The sequence below is a fragment of the Ascaphus truei genome, chromosome 3 (assembly GCF_040206685.1).
Source record: "Ascaphus truei isolate aAscTru1 chromosome 3, aAscTru1.hap1, whole genome shotgun sequence".
In the NCBI taxonomy this organism is placed as follows: Eukaryota; Metazoa; Chordata; class Amphibia; order Anura; family Ascaphidae; genus Ascaphus; species Ascaphus truei.
The window spans coordinates 57,808,514-57,826,436 of NC_134485.1; the positions used below are offsets into that span (position 1 = coordinate 57,808,514).

General features: G+C 42.8%; 1 protein-coding gene across 2 annotated transcripts in view; it reads left to right on the forward strand.

The window, feature by feature from the left end:
• The window catches only part of ST3GAL6 (ST3 beta-galactoside alpha-2,3-sialyltransferase 6), a 120,876-nt gene that overhangs the window by 83,765 nt on the left and 19,188 nt on the right, over window positions 1-17,923 (forward strand). For both annotated transcript variants that reach the window (XM_075594063.1, XM_075594065.1), the window contains 3 exons: window positions 5,764-5,867; window positions 13,893-13,956; window positions 16,978-17,073. In XM_075594063.1, the coding sequence (XP_075450178.1) occupies window positions 5,764-5,867; window positions 13,893-13,956; window positions 16,978-17,073 (264 nt within the window). The remainder of the gene's footprint in view (window positions 1-5,763; window positions 5,868-13,892; window positions 13,957-16,977; window positions 17,074-17,923) is intronic.

The following is a 17,923-nucleotide window of genomic DNA, read 5'->3' on the forward strand; positions in this document are numbered from 1 at the left end:
AAATCCACACCCACAAACGCAGGAAGTCTTGCTTTGTATGTTACTCAAATAGACTGTATTGTGTACTGCACTGTGTTACTGGCAACGTCGACAATTCTATCTCCCCTCCTGCTTTTTAGTAAAGTAGCATTGTATGTTTATTTTAGCATCTGAGCTCAGACCAGTGAATGAAACGAATACAACTCCAAGGGGAAATGAAACGGTCATAGTTCACAAATCTAGTTCAAATAGGTTCAACATTTGCAACCACTCCCTAAGAAAACCCTGACATGAAATTGCTACAGAAAACAAAATCAATTGACAAAGAAGCATAATTCAATTTTAATTAACATTAAGAAATAATATTGTGCGTTGGAAAGCCTATGCAGGAAACACATCACAATTCAGAGCATGTAAAACCTGTTTCTAATGCTGCTGAGACTTATTATTTATAAATCGCTTGGGGCATACAATCATTTGTTGGGGAACACACGTGTTTAACAGCTCTCACTACTTGAAGAGGTGCAATGATTTAGCAGTATAGTCCTACTTTATCACTAGAAGAGAGACTGAATGTGAACTCTCGGAGGGCCGACAAAAATTGAAAAAGATCTCTATGTATATATTGAAAATCAACCGGAGGTTGTGGAGGCAATATGATGGCCTTATGCTGCGCTTATAGTGCCCGGCAACGCAATGTTGCACCAAAACAAATAGTTAGGTCTGGAAATAATTGGACACTGACACAATTTTCATAATTTTGGCTCTGTACGCCACCACAATGGATTTGAAATGAAACAACTGAGTATGTTTTGGGTCATTGGACGGCGTTTCATGTTACAGATGGACAATCAACTTCACTGAATTTGGCTGAATCTGAGCAGACAATATATCCCTATACACTTCTGAATTCATCCGGCTGCTTCTGTCTTCTGTCACATCACCAATAAACACTAGTGAGCCAGTGCCATTGTAAGCCTTGCATGCCCATGCCATCACACTGCCTCCACCGTGTTTTACAGATGATGTGGTATGCTTCGGTTCATGAGCCGTTCCAAGCCTTCTCCATACTTTTTTCTTCCCATCATTCTGCTACAGGTTAATCTTAGTTTCATCTGTCCAAAGAATGCTGTTCCAGAACTGGATTGGCTTTTTTAGATATTGTATGGCAAAGTTTAATCTGGCCTTTCTATTGAGGCTTATGAATGGTTTGCACTTTGTGGTGAACCCTCTATTTGCTCTTGTGAAGTCTGCTCTTTATGGTAGACTTGGATAATGATATGCATACCTCCTGGAGAGTGTTCTTCACTTGGCTGGATGTTGTGTAGAGGTTTTTCTTTACCAAGGAAAGGATCCTACGATCATCCACCACTGTTGTCTTCTGTAGACGTCCAGGCCTTTTTGTGTTGCGAAGCTCACCGGTGCGTTTTTCCCCCTCAGAATGTACCAAACTGTTGATTTGGCCACTCCTAATGTTCCTGCTATCTCTGTTGTTTTTTTTTTTTTTGCAGCCTAAGGATGCCCTGTTTCACTTGAATTGAGAGCTCCTTTGTCCGCATGTTGTGGGTTCACAGCAACAGCTTCCAAATGCACACCTGGAATCAACTCCAGACCTTTTAAGAGAGTTGCTCCTGCTCTCAATAGAATTGAGAGCAGGACTCGCGACGAGCGATACGGCACGCCCCCTGGCGGTTCAGCCAATGAGAGCGAACCTGCCGGGTGATGTCATGGCCGCGCCCCCGTCACTCCCCCGCCACGCCTCCTTTGCCTCCCCCCCCCGGTCTCTCTTCCTGCAGTGAGCTGCAGACCGGGGAATCGGCTGCACGCGCCGCCAATCTCGCGGGCGCCAGCGTTGCAGCGGAGTTACCGGGGCCTTAGCCTAACTAACACGCTTGAGACAATAGGAAAAAACCTGGCGCTTACCTTAAGCTTAATATATGAGGTGTGCTTACAATGTGGCAGTAAGTTAGACCACGGCTCTATGACAGATGCTTTGAGCCAGCATGGAGTTCCCCTCTGCTGCAACCCCAGGGAAGGGTTAATCCGGAACCCTTTTAAAGATATAGAGACATACAAGCAATGGGGGAGCGTGGGATTAGAAAAACATTTGACAATAAAAAACAATAAAATACAATAAAATTAATGTGGTTACAACAATATTGCTGGGGGTTGGTGAAAATATTAAATACACTTACACGGCCATGTGCAAGCAGACACGATGATGTGGTTTCTTTAAGCAATTCCAGTCACTCCCAACAACAGGTAATGGTGGTTTAGAGGGTTTTGAAATAAATATATAAATATATCTGTACTCACACGGCCATGTGTGAGTCCTTGCAGGAAATTGGTAACTTTGGGGTTAAATTAACCCATCTGCATCTCCCCCCAGTGTAGACTCTTCTTTGTTTGCAACCAACGTGGGATTCTAACTTCAGTCTTGGGCATCAGATGGGGACTCTCCCCAATGGTGATAGTAGGGGGGGGAGTAGGTAGAGAAAGTGAGGCACGTTGTCAGTGGGGTTTAAAGTTCCTGCTGAATTTGGCCCAACGTGGCTCCCGTAGCCGGATCAACCAGGCAGCCATTGCAGATAAGGAGAAAAAGTTTTGTTTTTTTTCCTCCTGCATCACGGACGCGTGATTGGCAATAACGGCTGCTTAAACTGTATCCTGGACTGCACGAGGAGGCCAGGGGTCCAACCACTATGTATGTGAGTCTTGTTGTACCAATTGCTTTTAAAACTAATAAATGTGTTTTAAACCCCACTGACAACATGCCTCACTTTCTCTACCTACTCCCCCCCCTACTACCACCACTGGGGAGAGTCCCCATCTGATGCCCAAGACTGGAGTTAGAATCCCACGTTGGTTGCAAACAAAGAAGAGTCTACACTGGGGGGAGATGCAGATGGGTTAATTTAACCCCAAAGTTACCAATTTCCTGCAAGGACTCACACATGGCCGTGTGAGTACAGATATATTTATATATTTATTTCAAAACCCTCTAAACCACCATTACCTGTTGTTGGGAGTGACTGGAATTGCTTAAAGAAACCACATTACCGTGTCCGCTTGCACATGGCCGTGTAAGTGTATTTAATATTTTCACCAACCCCCAGCAATATTGTTGTAACCACATTAATTTTATTGTATTTTATTGTTTTTTATTGTCAAATGTTTTTCTAATCCCACGCTCCCCCATTGCTTGTATGTCTCTATAACTAACACACTTACCTATTTAGGAGTAGTTGTCTGACGACTTAGAATTGTACTTTAATATTTATTACCACGGCTAGTATAATTATATAACCGTGGACAAGGATAGTGATTAATAGCTATTTCACCACATACACTGACGTCTTTGATAATAAGCACACAGAAACCTCCTTTATTTTAAATTTGTTTTAATCATTTGGTTCATTGTATATTTTGCTGCAATAAATATATTTTAATTATTTCATCAATAAATAGTACTTTCAATTTAGCCTAGGGTGCTCTCGAGTGCGACACAATAGGGAGCTTTCTTTCTTTCTTTTGTTTACTACATAAAAAACATAATTAAAAAAAAAAAAACACGTTTCCTTGGGAGCACCTTTAGGGGGCATGAAACACGTGGGAGAAGTTTTTTTTCGTTTTTTTTTGGTGTAGTTTAAAAAAAACGATTTTAATTTTATTTTGCTGGCGAGCTTCCACCTTTTTTTTTTCTTACCTACTTTATATTTTACAGTTTGTTTTTTTTTTGTACCAAAGTGAGAACACCAGGTCCTTATCTACGTATGAAAATTTTTTTGTTTTAGAATTTCATGTAGGTTGGTTTAATTTGAACAGATTTTCTCCGGAAGTCTAAATTCAAACGGCATAATAGTAAAAGCAACACAGGGTGCATAACATACTGCTTATGGAATGAGCTAGTTAGGAGTTCATAGCTTAGCAATGAAAGGGAAGATTACATTTACAAGCAGTTTGTGAAAGGGAAAGTTATTCTCGGGCCAAGCACATACCACTCCATATGTAAAATATAATGGGGTATTAAAGGATTTTCTGTCCCTGGTAGCACAGCTCTCCAGACGGTACTAGTCCTCTTTACCTGACCTAGTGCTGTGCAGCAAATTTCAGTCTGAGTGCTTCGTGGCCCTTGCATTATTGCAGGTCATCTCGGCCTTGCACTGCCACAGGATTGTTTGAAATGTACTGAATACTTCCTCTGGCAAGCAAATGACAGGGGATACAAAAAGTATATAGCTTCAGCACCCTTTAGCACTCATACATTTAATGCATACAGTTAATGTTGAGCATTGCAGTTCTGTAAAGGCAAGACCTGCTTATTTAACTCATAAGTTGAGTTCCCTTCCATTTCCCCGTACAGGTGGTCGTCGGTATCCGGCGGCCCGCTTTCCGTCCAATGCCTTCTCAGACGAGCATAATGCCGTCCGCTGGAAGCATTATACGATGTCGGAAACCGCTTATCCGGCGCTCGTCGCCGCGGATTAACACGGACCCGCAATCCGATGGTGCGTTATCTGACAGCGGTTTGCTCAATGCATTACGTCGGATAAGCGAGGACCGGCTGTACTTCAAATTGTGTCTTGCACTCTATGGGAAGGCAGGATGCGATCAAAGCTGCTCTTTGGGCATGGAGTAGCAGCGACATCATGGGGACTTGGAGTGCCAGACCCCATAGGGTTGTAGTGACTACGTCTTGGGATAGGTACCCAGAGGGTTACTATTGTGAGTACGACCATTTGATCTTCATAGTTTGAGAAACATGGACATACACCAATAAGACCATGCTAGTTACTTGAATGGATTCCTAACATATCTGAGATTTACACCTGTTTTTCTAAAGATATTGTAGATCAACTGTGTGCCATAGATGCTTTATGGGCAGATTTTGCAACATTTACATTCGCATTCACTTTGTATGATTGTGCCTTACCAAATCATGATTGTGGTGTGCATGCATGCTCCGATTGTCTTGGCCATATGTCTTTCATCTTAAGATACATTATTTGTAAGTCTTTTGCAGGTTTACAATATCTCCCTTGCAATTGGTCTTAAAAGAAGCTGCAGCATCGTGCACGCATGCAGACCTGGCAAACCCAGCAGTAATGGCAGATTTTATGGTGTTTGCCATTGTGTTCTGGGTATTTTTTTTTGTGCATGTTAGTTTGTGGCGCGTAAAAAGTTCCTGCTTTTTAAAGTAAAATTAAATTATATTCACATTCCTTCTTAGATTAGTATTGTAATATGCTACTAGTTTTGTAGAAGTGCTTTTGACATGACACTAATGTAATTCTAATCATACAAGCAATTGTATTGAACCAATTTGATTCCTGAAGTGAAGGGACTTGCCCATAGTCTAAAGCAGGAGTGCGCAAACTGTGGAGCGCAAGATTTTCTAGGGGGGGGCGCAGCAGTTTCAGAGGCCCCGTGCCGTTCCCCAGGGCATTTAAATTAAATGGCGAGTGAGGCCTCTGTAATATCTCTTACCTGCTGCCAGCCAGGTCTTCAACAACGCGTCGCCATGGCAACGTGGTGTCAAATGACGCTGCGGGGTCACTTGACGACAGGTCAACCACTCCCGTACTAAATATGCTGTAACATTAACACATTCTTGTTGCCGATGAGGTTAACCCAAGTTTTACAAGCCGAATGTTTTTTTTTTTTGTTTTTTTTTTTTAAGTGTCGTGGAACTTCTGTGGTCAGTTGACATTCTGAAGTGTCTCTTGATGGTGACCATGTAATTATTTGTAAACCTCTATTAATGAACCCGCTCTTTATTTTCAGTATAACCGACTTAAAACCGTTTCTGTGTGGTGAAGACTTCCGGAACCAGGCAGTGTTACTTGGCAGCAATAAGATTGACCTACCGTATGGGACCCACAGAGGAGGTAAGGATGCTTCTCTTCTGTCAGCCATTTCATGCAACATACTTGCAAAAAGCAGAGGCGCTCAGTTAGCTAATTCTTACTTCCTTCAGCATTTGTTTTTTGGGTTTTCTTTTTACAAATCTAGGCCTTGGAACGCCTCTTCCCTGACAGTAGTAAATACTGAGGATATATACATTGTAGCGGGGGGTTTATTTCTCTCAGATGCAAAATCTGGCACTTAATGTCTTACAAAAAAAATGATCATTGATTTCATTTGTATTTTCTGTCATACATTTGGTGCTGTGTTTTGCAGCGAAGAGGCTTGGGTAAATAAACCGGTCTTTACTCTATATTCTGCAGTAGTGTGTAACTATGTATGGTGGCAGCAGAACACTGACATTATTCATGGTCTCTTTGTGCATCAGTGCAGGGGAGCTCAACTCCAGTCATCAAGCCCCCCCCCCCCCTCCCAACAGGTCAGGTTTTCAGGCTAGGCCAGCTTCAGCAGGGATTGATTGAGCCACCTATGCTGAAGCTGTGATATCCTGAAAACCTGACCTGTTGGGGGGCTTGAGGACTGGAGTTGACCACCTCTGTAGTAAGATTTCACATAGCTCAGTTATCCGAACAGGAGATTAATTGCTTGGATACTAATCTGCGAAGATTAACTGCCGCAGAGCACAGCTTGTTTTAACCCTCTTCATACCGGAGATATTTTATATACATCGGAGCTCTATCAAGGTGCACAGCTATAAATCGTGTGTGTGTGTGTGTGTGTGTGTGTGTGTGTGTGTGTGTGTGTGTGTGTGTCAAGGTGAAAGCACTTGGACATAGAACTTTTGTTGTACCATTGTAACAAGTGTTGAGTAAGTTCAAAATGAAACCCCATATGCCCAGTGTAACCCCCTTTCTCCCTGCTTAGGGAAACCTGGGGTGAGCGCTCTCTCTTTTAGTGCAGCGAGGCGCTGCACTAAAAGAGAGAGCGCTCACCCCAGGTTTCCCTAAGCAGGGGGAAAGGGGGTTACACTGGGCATATGGGGTTTGATCTAATGGGGGCATCTATGAGTGATCCCAGCGTTGGCGGGATGAGTCCTCATAGGAACAAATACAATCAGTAATAACAATATCACACCAGATATATATCTATATGTGACTCGTCTTTACTGTAACAGTATATAGCCTATATCACACTCAATGCAATACACCAATAATATAATGCAAGAATTCAACACCCTGAGTGGTTTCCCCAAAGTACTGAGGGTGCCTGGGGCACCTATAACCCCGGTGTCCGCACAAGCAAACCGAAGTGTGAGGTAGCGCTACCCTCCTGTGATGTGTAGGTGCACGTTGGTACCTTCCTGCTCACAGGCCAGACCAGGGAATAAGGAGAGGAAGATGCTGGATCAAGTCCCACACAGCAGGGCCTCCAACACAACTCCCCTCACACATTATCCAGGGCGCGGTCCGTGGTGCAATCTCCAGCCGGGGTGTTCCACCTCTGCTGCCACATGCAGCTCTGTCCAAGCCGCAGGTCGCCACGCGGACGTACGTCAGCCGGCGCAGTAGTGCTGCTATAGTTCTAATGGGAAGGTTCCAATGGGGCCTTCCCTAAAATACTTCGCTCACGGTGTAGAGGCCAACTGAGCCTAAGGAGCATGGTCTGGCCTAGTCCAGGAAGCTAACTGCTCCCTGGACACTACCTTCCTCCTTGCTGCCTCCGTCAGGACTGCCACGGTCACCTTGAGCCCCGCAGAGGATATCCTCTCCAAAAGGGCTGCATCATCCCATTGGCTGGGACAGCCCATGTGCTCTATTTATTCCTCTCCCCGTCCGAGGATTCTTGGACTCTTAGTTCGGCTATGCCCAAAATGGCCTCCGCCACTCTCCCCCGTTCCCAAGGAGCAGTTCCCCCTCACCAGAGGTAAGGGAGGGGGACCTCGCTACATCAGCAATGAACAAGTCTAGTATGAATCCTCACAGTATGAACTTCAAACTTGATATGGCTAGAACCTTTGGCTGAAGAAGTAACTCAGTGGTAACCCCTTTGAAGTGGGTCAAACTGTTTCAAATCCCAGTGTCCACTCTTCTTGGGCAAGTCACGTGATTATTATTTTTATTAATTTTATTATTATCCTTTGCTCAAGTTTTTGTGTATATAGTAAGTGGACTTGGACTTGGCATAAACCCCCCAGAAGTGGCTGAGGTGTCTGTATTCACTGAAAGTTGCTGAAGATTCGCCCCACAGGAAACTAATATTGACAAATGTGATGGTTTTCACTTATCACTTTGCAAGTTTCTCTACAAATGGAGGTTGTTTGCATATAGAGCTGATGTATACTTTTTCTGCTTGTGAACTTCAGAGACGATATTTACCCAAACATTAATTAAAGCAGCAATATTACTTTCCAACTTTTTTCATATTTGTATATGTAAAGCATGTGACAATGTATTATCTACATCTCCATTCTTGCCTAGATTGGCAATCATTTGGTGCTCCTGTTATAACTTTGTAACAAACATCAGCTACAATGTATCCTTATATTAGTAAGGTAACATTATCAATTATTACCAGACTGCTGGGCATATTGGCAACAAATGATCACGAACAGGAAAGGGTTGCACAGATCTTGCACTGCTGGGGAGGTGTGCTAAAGCCTGCTATAGAAATCAGATGCTTTGAAACTCATTAAAAATGGCACGAAGAGGTGAATAATAACAAAACAACAAAAAACAGTCACTATTATCTAATACTATAGAACGGATTTTTTTTTTTTTTAAACCATAGGATTTCACATGTTTTGCCGCTTTAAGTGAGCGAGGGCAATTTCACACCCGTACATTCTGCTTTGTCAGACGCTAGTTAGCGCGGTTGTTGCGGTTTGCAGTTATGGTTTTAAAATTCTGTTGTGTGCTGTTTATTCAGGATAACATTTCAGTAATCTGGTATGAAGAGAGAAAAAGCTGTATGGTGCTCAAACAAAGATCAATGGCTTATATAAGCACACAATTGAAGCAATAGATTTCCGCTGTTCAAATCCTCGAAGTATCACACATGAATGTATAGACCAATTGTCAAATAATGACTATACCACTCTCCACTATGAATCGAATAGCTGGATGGAATTTCACTTCTTGAGTTGTAAAAACTCCCACTGGCTGGTGTCCAGACATATGAGCATCGATGTGGACAGATAATATGGTGTGTAGGAGTATTATAACTCACATTTATGTGGTCTTCCGTATGATGTTCCTCCACAGGTGTGTGCTTCCGTTTCTCCACGACATCCAAACAGGCAGGCAAAGGAAAGTTGGAGCACCACTGCAAACAGTGGGAAAAAGAGACTGCAAGAGAGTGTGTCCCATGAATAAAAATGTTTTATGGATCAAGGCATCAGCTACAAAAACGAGCCCACGGGCCCCTACCAACGCGTTTCAAGCAACACGCTCTTTGTCAAGGTGCACCTTGACAAAGAGCGTGTTGCTCGAAACGCGTTGGTAGGGGCCCGTGGGCTCGTTTTTGTAGCTGATGCCTTGATCCATTAAAAACGGGACGCACTCTCTTGCAGTCTCTTTTTTTCTACTGTTTGCAGTGGTGCTCCAACTTTCCTTTGCCTGCCTGTTCAGTAATCTGGTAGCCGCCTTGAGCCCCGCGTTTCCAGGGGCCTCCGCGCTTCTTCCTTTCTCTCCTGTTGGCGCCGTGTTCCAACTTTCACACGACTGGGGGAGGGAGTGCAGGTCTCCCCCCCCTGCGGTTGGAAGGATCCCGGCGCCGACACGAGGAGGGAGCGCGGTGCCAGACTGGCCGAGAGGTGTGTGTGTTTTCACGTCCCCTGTTCCGGAGCGAGCTGCTTCCTGTAGCATCGCTGACGCTGTGACATTGTCTCCCTCCCCCCCCCCTTTTTTTCAGGGGAGACCGCGTAGCCAGCATGCCGCCTTGAGCCCCACAAAGCCTAAGGCTGGCCCTGGCCCTACCGTGACTGCAGTTTTTGTCATTGTTTAAGTTTCAGACAAGTGTATGTGTTACCCCCTCATTATTTTACTATCTTCGCTTTTGGAAAAGTGATTGACGTAATCTAGAAATAAAGGAAATAATGCTTTAAAACAAATGCAAAAAAAGTGATTCTGCTTTAAAGTAGCAGTTTGACTCATTTTGCTTCTTGTGTCAAATAAAATGAGTATATTCTTATTTTTCTTGGGTCGGTTTAAGTGTAATCTTATCTGGTTATAATCTAGTTAAACGCTTCAATGTAAAAAAAAAAAAAAGTTGATTTATTATTTTTTTAAATGTTCATTGGATTTTTTTATTCAAAATTAAGTCAAGTTGTGCCCAATGGTGTGAATCATCTACATGTAACCAGACATAAGTACAGTTTGGTCCTTGAAGGGAGTGCCCTGTTCAATAAAGCAGTAAACTACAATCTTTTTATCTGTGTACTTTCTAAGTGTCTTAAGTCTGTGTTCCTTATGCCCTGTAGCAATTCCTGTACTGTCACTGATCAGAATCGAACAGGAAGATTTTCTCTTTGCTTAGTAATTATGGGCCACAGTCTTTCTCTCTCCTGCGTATTACTCCCGAACAAACTACTAACCACTCTCTTCTTGCTACACTCCAATGTCCTCACCCCCAAGCTCGATAACCCACATTTACATCCCGTTTTCCCCCCCCATCACTTCCTTCAATAAAGGTGACATGCTAAAAGCTGATTGCATGTGTTCAGTCATACTCTGCATTTGTTTGTTTTGCAGTATATCTGTTTATAGGTTGTGTGTGTGTGTGTGTGTGGGGGGGGGGGGATAAAGGGTTTCCCAAGCAAGTAAAATTGCTTTTAAATGTAATTAAAACCTGCTCATTGATGTGTTCACGTACTTGACTGAGGCTTTCTTTATTCATGAAGTACACTTGTGTTCACGTGAACATTGGCTCCGGGGCTTGCTGTATTCTTTTGTTCTAAATACTCTTAGAGATACAATGATTGTTCTGACTCTTGCTCTGGGACAATGCTCGTTTTGATCACCCAGTTACAAAAGAGCAACAGAGAAGAATATGTAGCTGTTATACTCTCAGGCTATCATATGTATCTAGAGAAGTACACAGTTCGACACATAGACAAGGGGTGCGCAAACTTTTAAGTTCTCGCTCCCCTATCTCTGCTCCCCCTTGCCTACCGCCCCCCTCCTTACCTGCTCTCGGGCTCCACGCGTCACAACGTCACGTGACGCGTTGCCATTTGACGCCGCGTGTTGTCATGGGGACGCGTCGGGGAAGAGCCGGGTGAGAGCAGGTAAGTGAAGTTGCAGAGGCCTCGTGCCTCCCCCGGCATTTAATTTACATGCCTGGGGGGAAAAGCGTGGGGGGTTCTGCAACCGCGCGCCACCCTTAGAAAAATCATGCGCCCCCCAGTTGGCGCACTGCTGGCATAGACAATAGGCAAATGAGAATTTCGATGTGTTCTGTTTGCAGAAAGTAGTGCAGAGTTGCTTGGTGAAAAATAATTACCTTGAAATTCCCTGTCTCAACTTGTAAAGATATTGTTGTCAGTTTAATCATGAATAGGAATGAATGTGCCCATTTAATTATTAACAAAGCACAATTAGTCATGTGCTATGTTGTTGATATGTATTGGTAGCTACCAACATTAGTTACTGTATCTGATATAACCTTAAATTTGACTTGAGTAATCTGCTAAATTGTTTCTGTGCTCGCGTCACAAGCATAGAGAAACTTTCCACCAGCACAAAGTTTCGTCCCCTTACATACAGATGTAAGATACAAGGTAGAGTTGGGTGAACCTGCGAACCAATTATTTAGAACTAGACTGAGATGCAAAGGAGATAGATGTCTGGTTGATTAATCTCCTATAGCTTGACAAAGAAAATAACCCTTTTTCTTGTGGGCAATTTATCCGGTTAATTTGTTTCCTTGAGCTAATGCAAAAAAAACAATTATCTGGCTTCTTTTTTTTTCCCACTGGAAATAGTTTTCTTTCCCACCCTGTCTTGATCAGAGCCAATGAAATACAAGGGAAAGGCGTGGGAGGGGAGGGTGGTGGGCAGCCTCTGACTATGCAAGCACTTGTTGAACTAAGTGACATCAGACAAGGGAGTAGGCAGAGGAAATCAAACTCTTCCCAAGTCTGAGCTCACCATGTTTACAAATTATTATATAAAAACACGCCTAGGTTTCAGATTTGGCTGTAACCCATTAACCCATTGTGTGCTGAATGGGCTGTGACACCAGAGGGCCATGGCCCTTCCGGCACTCGAGGGTCACGTGACAGAGCAGGAAAGGGAGGAGTTCTTTCGTTCCTCTTCATTGTAGATCGCGTTGGGATGCAGGCTCCCCTAGAAAAACGAGCAGCCATTTTGTGATGTCAATTTCGTCATGGGTCCCCTGAAGTGCCAGATCTCATGACGTAGTCGCTACATCCCAGGGCACCCATAGGGTTAAACATGACACTGCCATAAGTACACTTTTTGGTCCTAGGAGGGATTGGGCCTTTAAGGAGATGAAGGATAGTTAAACCTTTTGCCTGTGGAAAATTAGGAAAATTTTGTTTTAAGTAACCTCATCATGGCCTAGATAAAAATAAAATAATAATATATAACCTTTGAACATATCAGTGCCATTAGCGACCAAAGGAGAAGCAACCGTGCTGCAGAGTTGGTGCCAAAATATCAAAATCCGCTAATATTTATTCACAATTACTCAGAGAATGTGCAAACACCACAACATTTCAGGGGTGCTGAATAAATATTAGTAGATTTCGCTATTTTGACACCAACTCTGAATTTGTCACAGACTGCTGAGAGGAGGAGAGCAGGAAGCCTTCTAAGAGATGATGGATCCTGATTCGTTGAAAGTTTGTCCTACTCCCATCTGGGCAGTGCTTAATCCCCATTTATTTGTACTGGCATAGAGGGACTGGAAGAAATGAAATTATAGTATAAGGACAAGCATGATTCCCCTTTTTCTCTGCTTATCTTAAGAGTGGAGCTCTTTATTCTGCCAGTCCGCTGTTCATCGGTAGTTTGTGATCACACAAATTAATGCACAGACCACCATTTACTTTTTTGCATAGCACGTAATATGGACCATGTACTAAAATAACAGGCGCACATATAACATGCTTAATAATCAGTCTTTTTACATTGATTTGTGTTACCCCTGTCATTGGTTTTACAACCTGATGTGGTATGAATGTACAAGGAAGATAAAAATCAATAACCATTATAACTAATAAATACAACTACATGAGGTTTTCATTTTTCACACGGTACTGAAATATATATTTTTGGGGCAATTCTTGTTTGTGTGGATGAGCATAGTTCTTCCCTCTAAAATGAGACTGCTGCAATATATATTCATGAAGAGTTGTCGCTTTTCACTTGCAACCCCTCTGGCCTACCTTAACTCAAGGTTGTAGGTATTGACAAACATCTTCATCACAAATACCAAAAGGAAAATGTCTGATAATATCGTAATTATTTTTATTTCTCCTTTCTCCTGTATACCTTTTGATTATACATACACAATTACCACACAATACCACCTTTTGATTACGCAAAGTTTACCGCCCAAGGCAGTGTTCTGGCTTCCTGAGCCTGTGTTGAGACTGTGGGTGGTATAGCTATCAATTACATTCGGAGCTTCCAAAGACACTTCCCACAATGCTTTGCATCCACATCGACTGGTAATTGTGGGGTTTGACTTGGGAAGCTCCCGTCGTAATTGACCGTTGTGTCACCCATGCTGTCTGCACGCACTAAGGGACCGTTTGGAGCAATGGTAAGTTTGTGTTCCCACCACGAGCTCAGGACACTACCTGGCCAAACAGTTTTCTTTGCAATACTCGGAGTAGGCAATAATATTGATTTGGTGGTTCACAAAACAAATATTTTCTAGCAGGGGTGTATACAATGATTTTTTTGGGGTACCACTGTTCTAGGGTGATTACATTTTACTCAGTGATAACAATGTCATTTTGTGTCTATTTCATGCGTTCACTTATTACGAGATGGCGTTTAACACCCTTTTTTGCTCAATAGACAGATTTTTTGATCTGGCTCTCAAAAGACTTCCAAAATGTTACATACCGGATGAAATCAGGAAGTAAGTATGATCAGCTGCTACGCAAGAAACTGATAAAAAGAGCAATTTAACGTTGTTTATGCGCATTACGAATAAAAGCCTGTAACCTGCTCCTGATCTGCGAACGCCCTGTGCATAACAAGGCAAATCGCACAACCCTGCCTCTCCTTAACCATCCCAAGTGTTGCTCCGCGTCTTTGAATAAACATACAGTAGGCTGCCCATTTGAGCAGAGCTGCAAAACACTGCCTGCAGCTGTAGGAATGACATCTCAGAAGTTATCTACAGAGTTGGGACACCATTTAAAAAAATAAATAAATAATGTATTCTAGTAACTGGATGTAATGTGATTTACAGACCTACCCTTATGGTTAATACGGCTGCCGACTGAACTATTTAATATGGTTAAAAAACAACAAAAAAAACAGAATGTGAAGCAAGGCTTCTAAACCATTATTACAAACCAGAATCAAAAACTGATGTAAGTCAATGTCAATAATAACTAGAAATTGGAGAGTTAATCTCGATCGCTGGCTATAAAAATGTATAAATTCTTTTTTTTCTTTTAATAAATATGAGATCCGTATTTTTAGAGAACTGCGATGTTGAATTGATTTGTTTTCACGAATACCCATGCAGTTTAGGAAGATTAATGTGAAAGGCAATAGTTAATGCTAATTGTTTATGTAATATTTGCAGTCAGAAAGGTGAGCTTATTGTTGTTTTCCAACATAAAAGAACATTTGACAAAAGCCAAAAAAAAAATTGCAAAAAAAGAAGCCTGGTGAACCTACAGTACTTGAACTCCAGTATGAAAGGGAGATGGAAAACATCTAGTGCCTCATAAGAGTTTTATGTATATCTTTATTTATGTAGCACCCACCGCGTTTTGTAAAAGAGACAATACAGTAAAGGAATTATAATACAATAAGTGCAGCAAACAAAATCAAGGACTAACCCTTGCAAGCTTACAATCGAAGTGGTATATTGGGAGACTTGGAGAGTGCACGCAAGGGAATAAGTGCAGTAGAGCAGGGGTGCGCAAACTATGGGGTGCAAACTTTAAATTAAATGCTGGGGGAGCGCAGTAGACCTCTGTAGGCCCTTATCTCGTCTCCGGCGGCTTCTGGCGACACGACATCACATGACATTGTGACGTCAGAAAACGCCGGAGGTAAGGAGAGGGAGAGCTGGCAGGGAGGCGCAGACAAAAATAGTTTGCTCACCCCTTCCCAGTTTATTGCAGTGCTTGACCACAATGATTGGTAGAAGTGACTGTGGGTGTGGGGCAATAGCCATGAGTCCAGGCTATTGAAATGCTTCATTTGAGAGGTGAGTTTGAAGGCAGGGGTACGCAAAGTGGGAGGCACGGCTGTTGCAGAGGCCCCACGCTTCCCCGAAGGCATTTAAAATTAATGCTGGGGATCGCGCAAGGCCTCTTTTCACTTACCTGGAGTTCCAGCGGCGCGTCTCCATGGTAACCAGCGTCAAATGACGCCGCGGGGTCACTTGACATCGGAGCTGTGCGGGGAGGGGGCGTGAGCCGGATGGAGGAGGAGACGGGGTGCATGTAGGTACGTTTGCGCACCCCTGTTTTAAGGTTTGACTTAAAGGGGGGGTAGGGGGGAAGAAGGTGCTTGGCGTGTCCAGAGTTTGATGGACTTCCACAGATAAAGGGTAGTGAGTAAAAAGGTTTAAGACAAGTGTGCGTGCATGCGTGCTCGTATGCACACACGCACATACACATAGAATGGAGAATGTCCATCACTCCAGGGTCTTTTAAATAGTGAAAATATATTTTTGTCTTAACAAAAATCACATCAAAGTTTCAGACCTTTTACAGGAAGTAGCATATTTTATCCCCCCACATAATAATAATTTATTGACGTATATTTGCTACTTTATACTTTACGGTCAAGTCTTTTACCCACATCAATGATACAATGAGGACCCAAAGGAAGAAGCTATTACTGGAAATTGAGGGCAGAAAGGTACCTTTTTAGGTGCCTAAGAGCAATTTACAAAGAAACACAAGTAAAAAGTAACTGACTGAGACAATATAGGTTGTAAAACGCACATAAAAATTGTTGGCCAAATATTGTGTATTGAAGGGGGGGGGGGGGAACCTATAATTCATTACAGGAACATGTTGGTCACAAGGGACCTTCTCATCTGGCCTTACAAATGCAGAATCGACATCAAATAGGGACCATCTGTCCCACACATTTTCCCAGTTCTAAAAGTCTATTTACAGAATGTTTTATTTCACATTACTGCCTTTCCCCCCAGAAATGTGTACTAAATAGATTGTCATGAATTTACTAACCATATCAGAAAGAAGTCCTCACATTTCCTGTCAGCCAATCTAAGTACCTTTAGCCTTATAAATATACCCCCTCATTGTAGTATTTATTCCATCCTAGTAAAGCTATTGTTGTGCCTGCTCTGCTGCCGTGCAACAAGTTGGTTTAAGGCTGCCCTCTCTCTCTCTCTCTCTATCGCCTCTCTCTATTGCCTCTCTCTCCTCTCTCTATCGCCTCTCTCTCCTCTCTCTATCGCCTCTCTCTCCTCTCTCTATCACCTCTCTCTCCTCTCTCTATCGCCTCTCTCTCCTCTCTCTATCGCCTCTCTCTCTCTCCCTCACTCTATCGCCTCTCTCTCCCTCTCTCTATCGCCTCCCGCTCTCGCCTCTCTCTATCGCCTCCCCCTCTCTCACCTCTCTCCCCTCTCTCGCCTCTCTCTATCGCCTCTCCCTCTCTCTCTCTCCTCTCTATCGCCTCCCCCTCTCTCCTCTCTCTATCGCCTCCCCCTCTCTCCTCTCTCTATCGCCTCTCTCCTCTCTCTATCGCCTCCCCCTCTCTCCTCTCTCTATCGCCTCCCCCTCTCTCCTCTCTCTATCGCCTCTCTCTCTCTCCTCCCCCTCTCTCTCTCTCCTCCCCCTCTCTCTCTCATCCCCCTCTCTCTCTCTCTCTCTCTCCTCCCCCTCTCTCTCTCTCTCCTCCCAACCAAATGAAATGTATTTTATTTATTTATTTTCATCAGCATTTCCTGTAAGAAATGTATCGTAGTTGGAAACGGTGGCGTTCTGCGAAACAGCACGTTAGGGAAGAAAATCGATACTTACGATGTGATAATAAGGTACGCCTCATGTCCTGACACTTGTTGCTGCTATTGGTTTTATTTTTTGCTTTGTTCAGCCCATGGGATGTTGTTGTTAGCAAAAGATATGACTGGATTTTCTTTGCCAACAATTATTTTTTTAATCGAGAGGATGCAAGTGGTAATTTGACATCGGTACAAAGTACCCTAATAACCATAATATGGTAAATAAACCAAACCCAGGGGATTATAATATTTTAGAATCAAACAAGTCTGGCTGTATTATCCAGTTTTGCAGTTTTGCAGTGCAGAACACTCCAGTCTTATTTTTACGTACAGTTTTGCTTTTCATGGTTGTACTTTCCCCAATGATCTAGTCGACAATTATAATTATTTTTGTTTTTTGACAAACTGGGCACATTGAAAATCGAAATATCTAATCATCTTGATATGTACACCCTTCTTGTAGTTCCCTATTATAAATTAATCACCCCAAAAAAAACATAATTTAAAAATGTTTAAACTTGTCTGACTTTAAAAAGGTGCGAAACATTTAATTCAACATAGAGACACAATCCAAGCAGTTTACAAATGTAAAAAAAAAAAAATCTTTAAATTACCTTGCCTAAAAGCATTTGATTACCTTAATTGAAAACTACCTAAGCTGCCGATCGATTGGTTGTCCCATAATCGATATCCTGTTTTACAACATTCACTAAATGGTTGCCTTTCAGTTTCAAAGCAATCCTTCCGTCATTGTAACTCAGCAGCTACAATGTATTCTTATATTGCTAAGGTAACCTTATCTATTGTTAGTTTGAAGCTCAAACTGCTGGGAATATTGGCAACAAATGATCAGAAACAGGAAAGGGTTACTGTCCTTAGATCT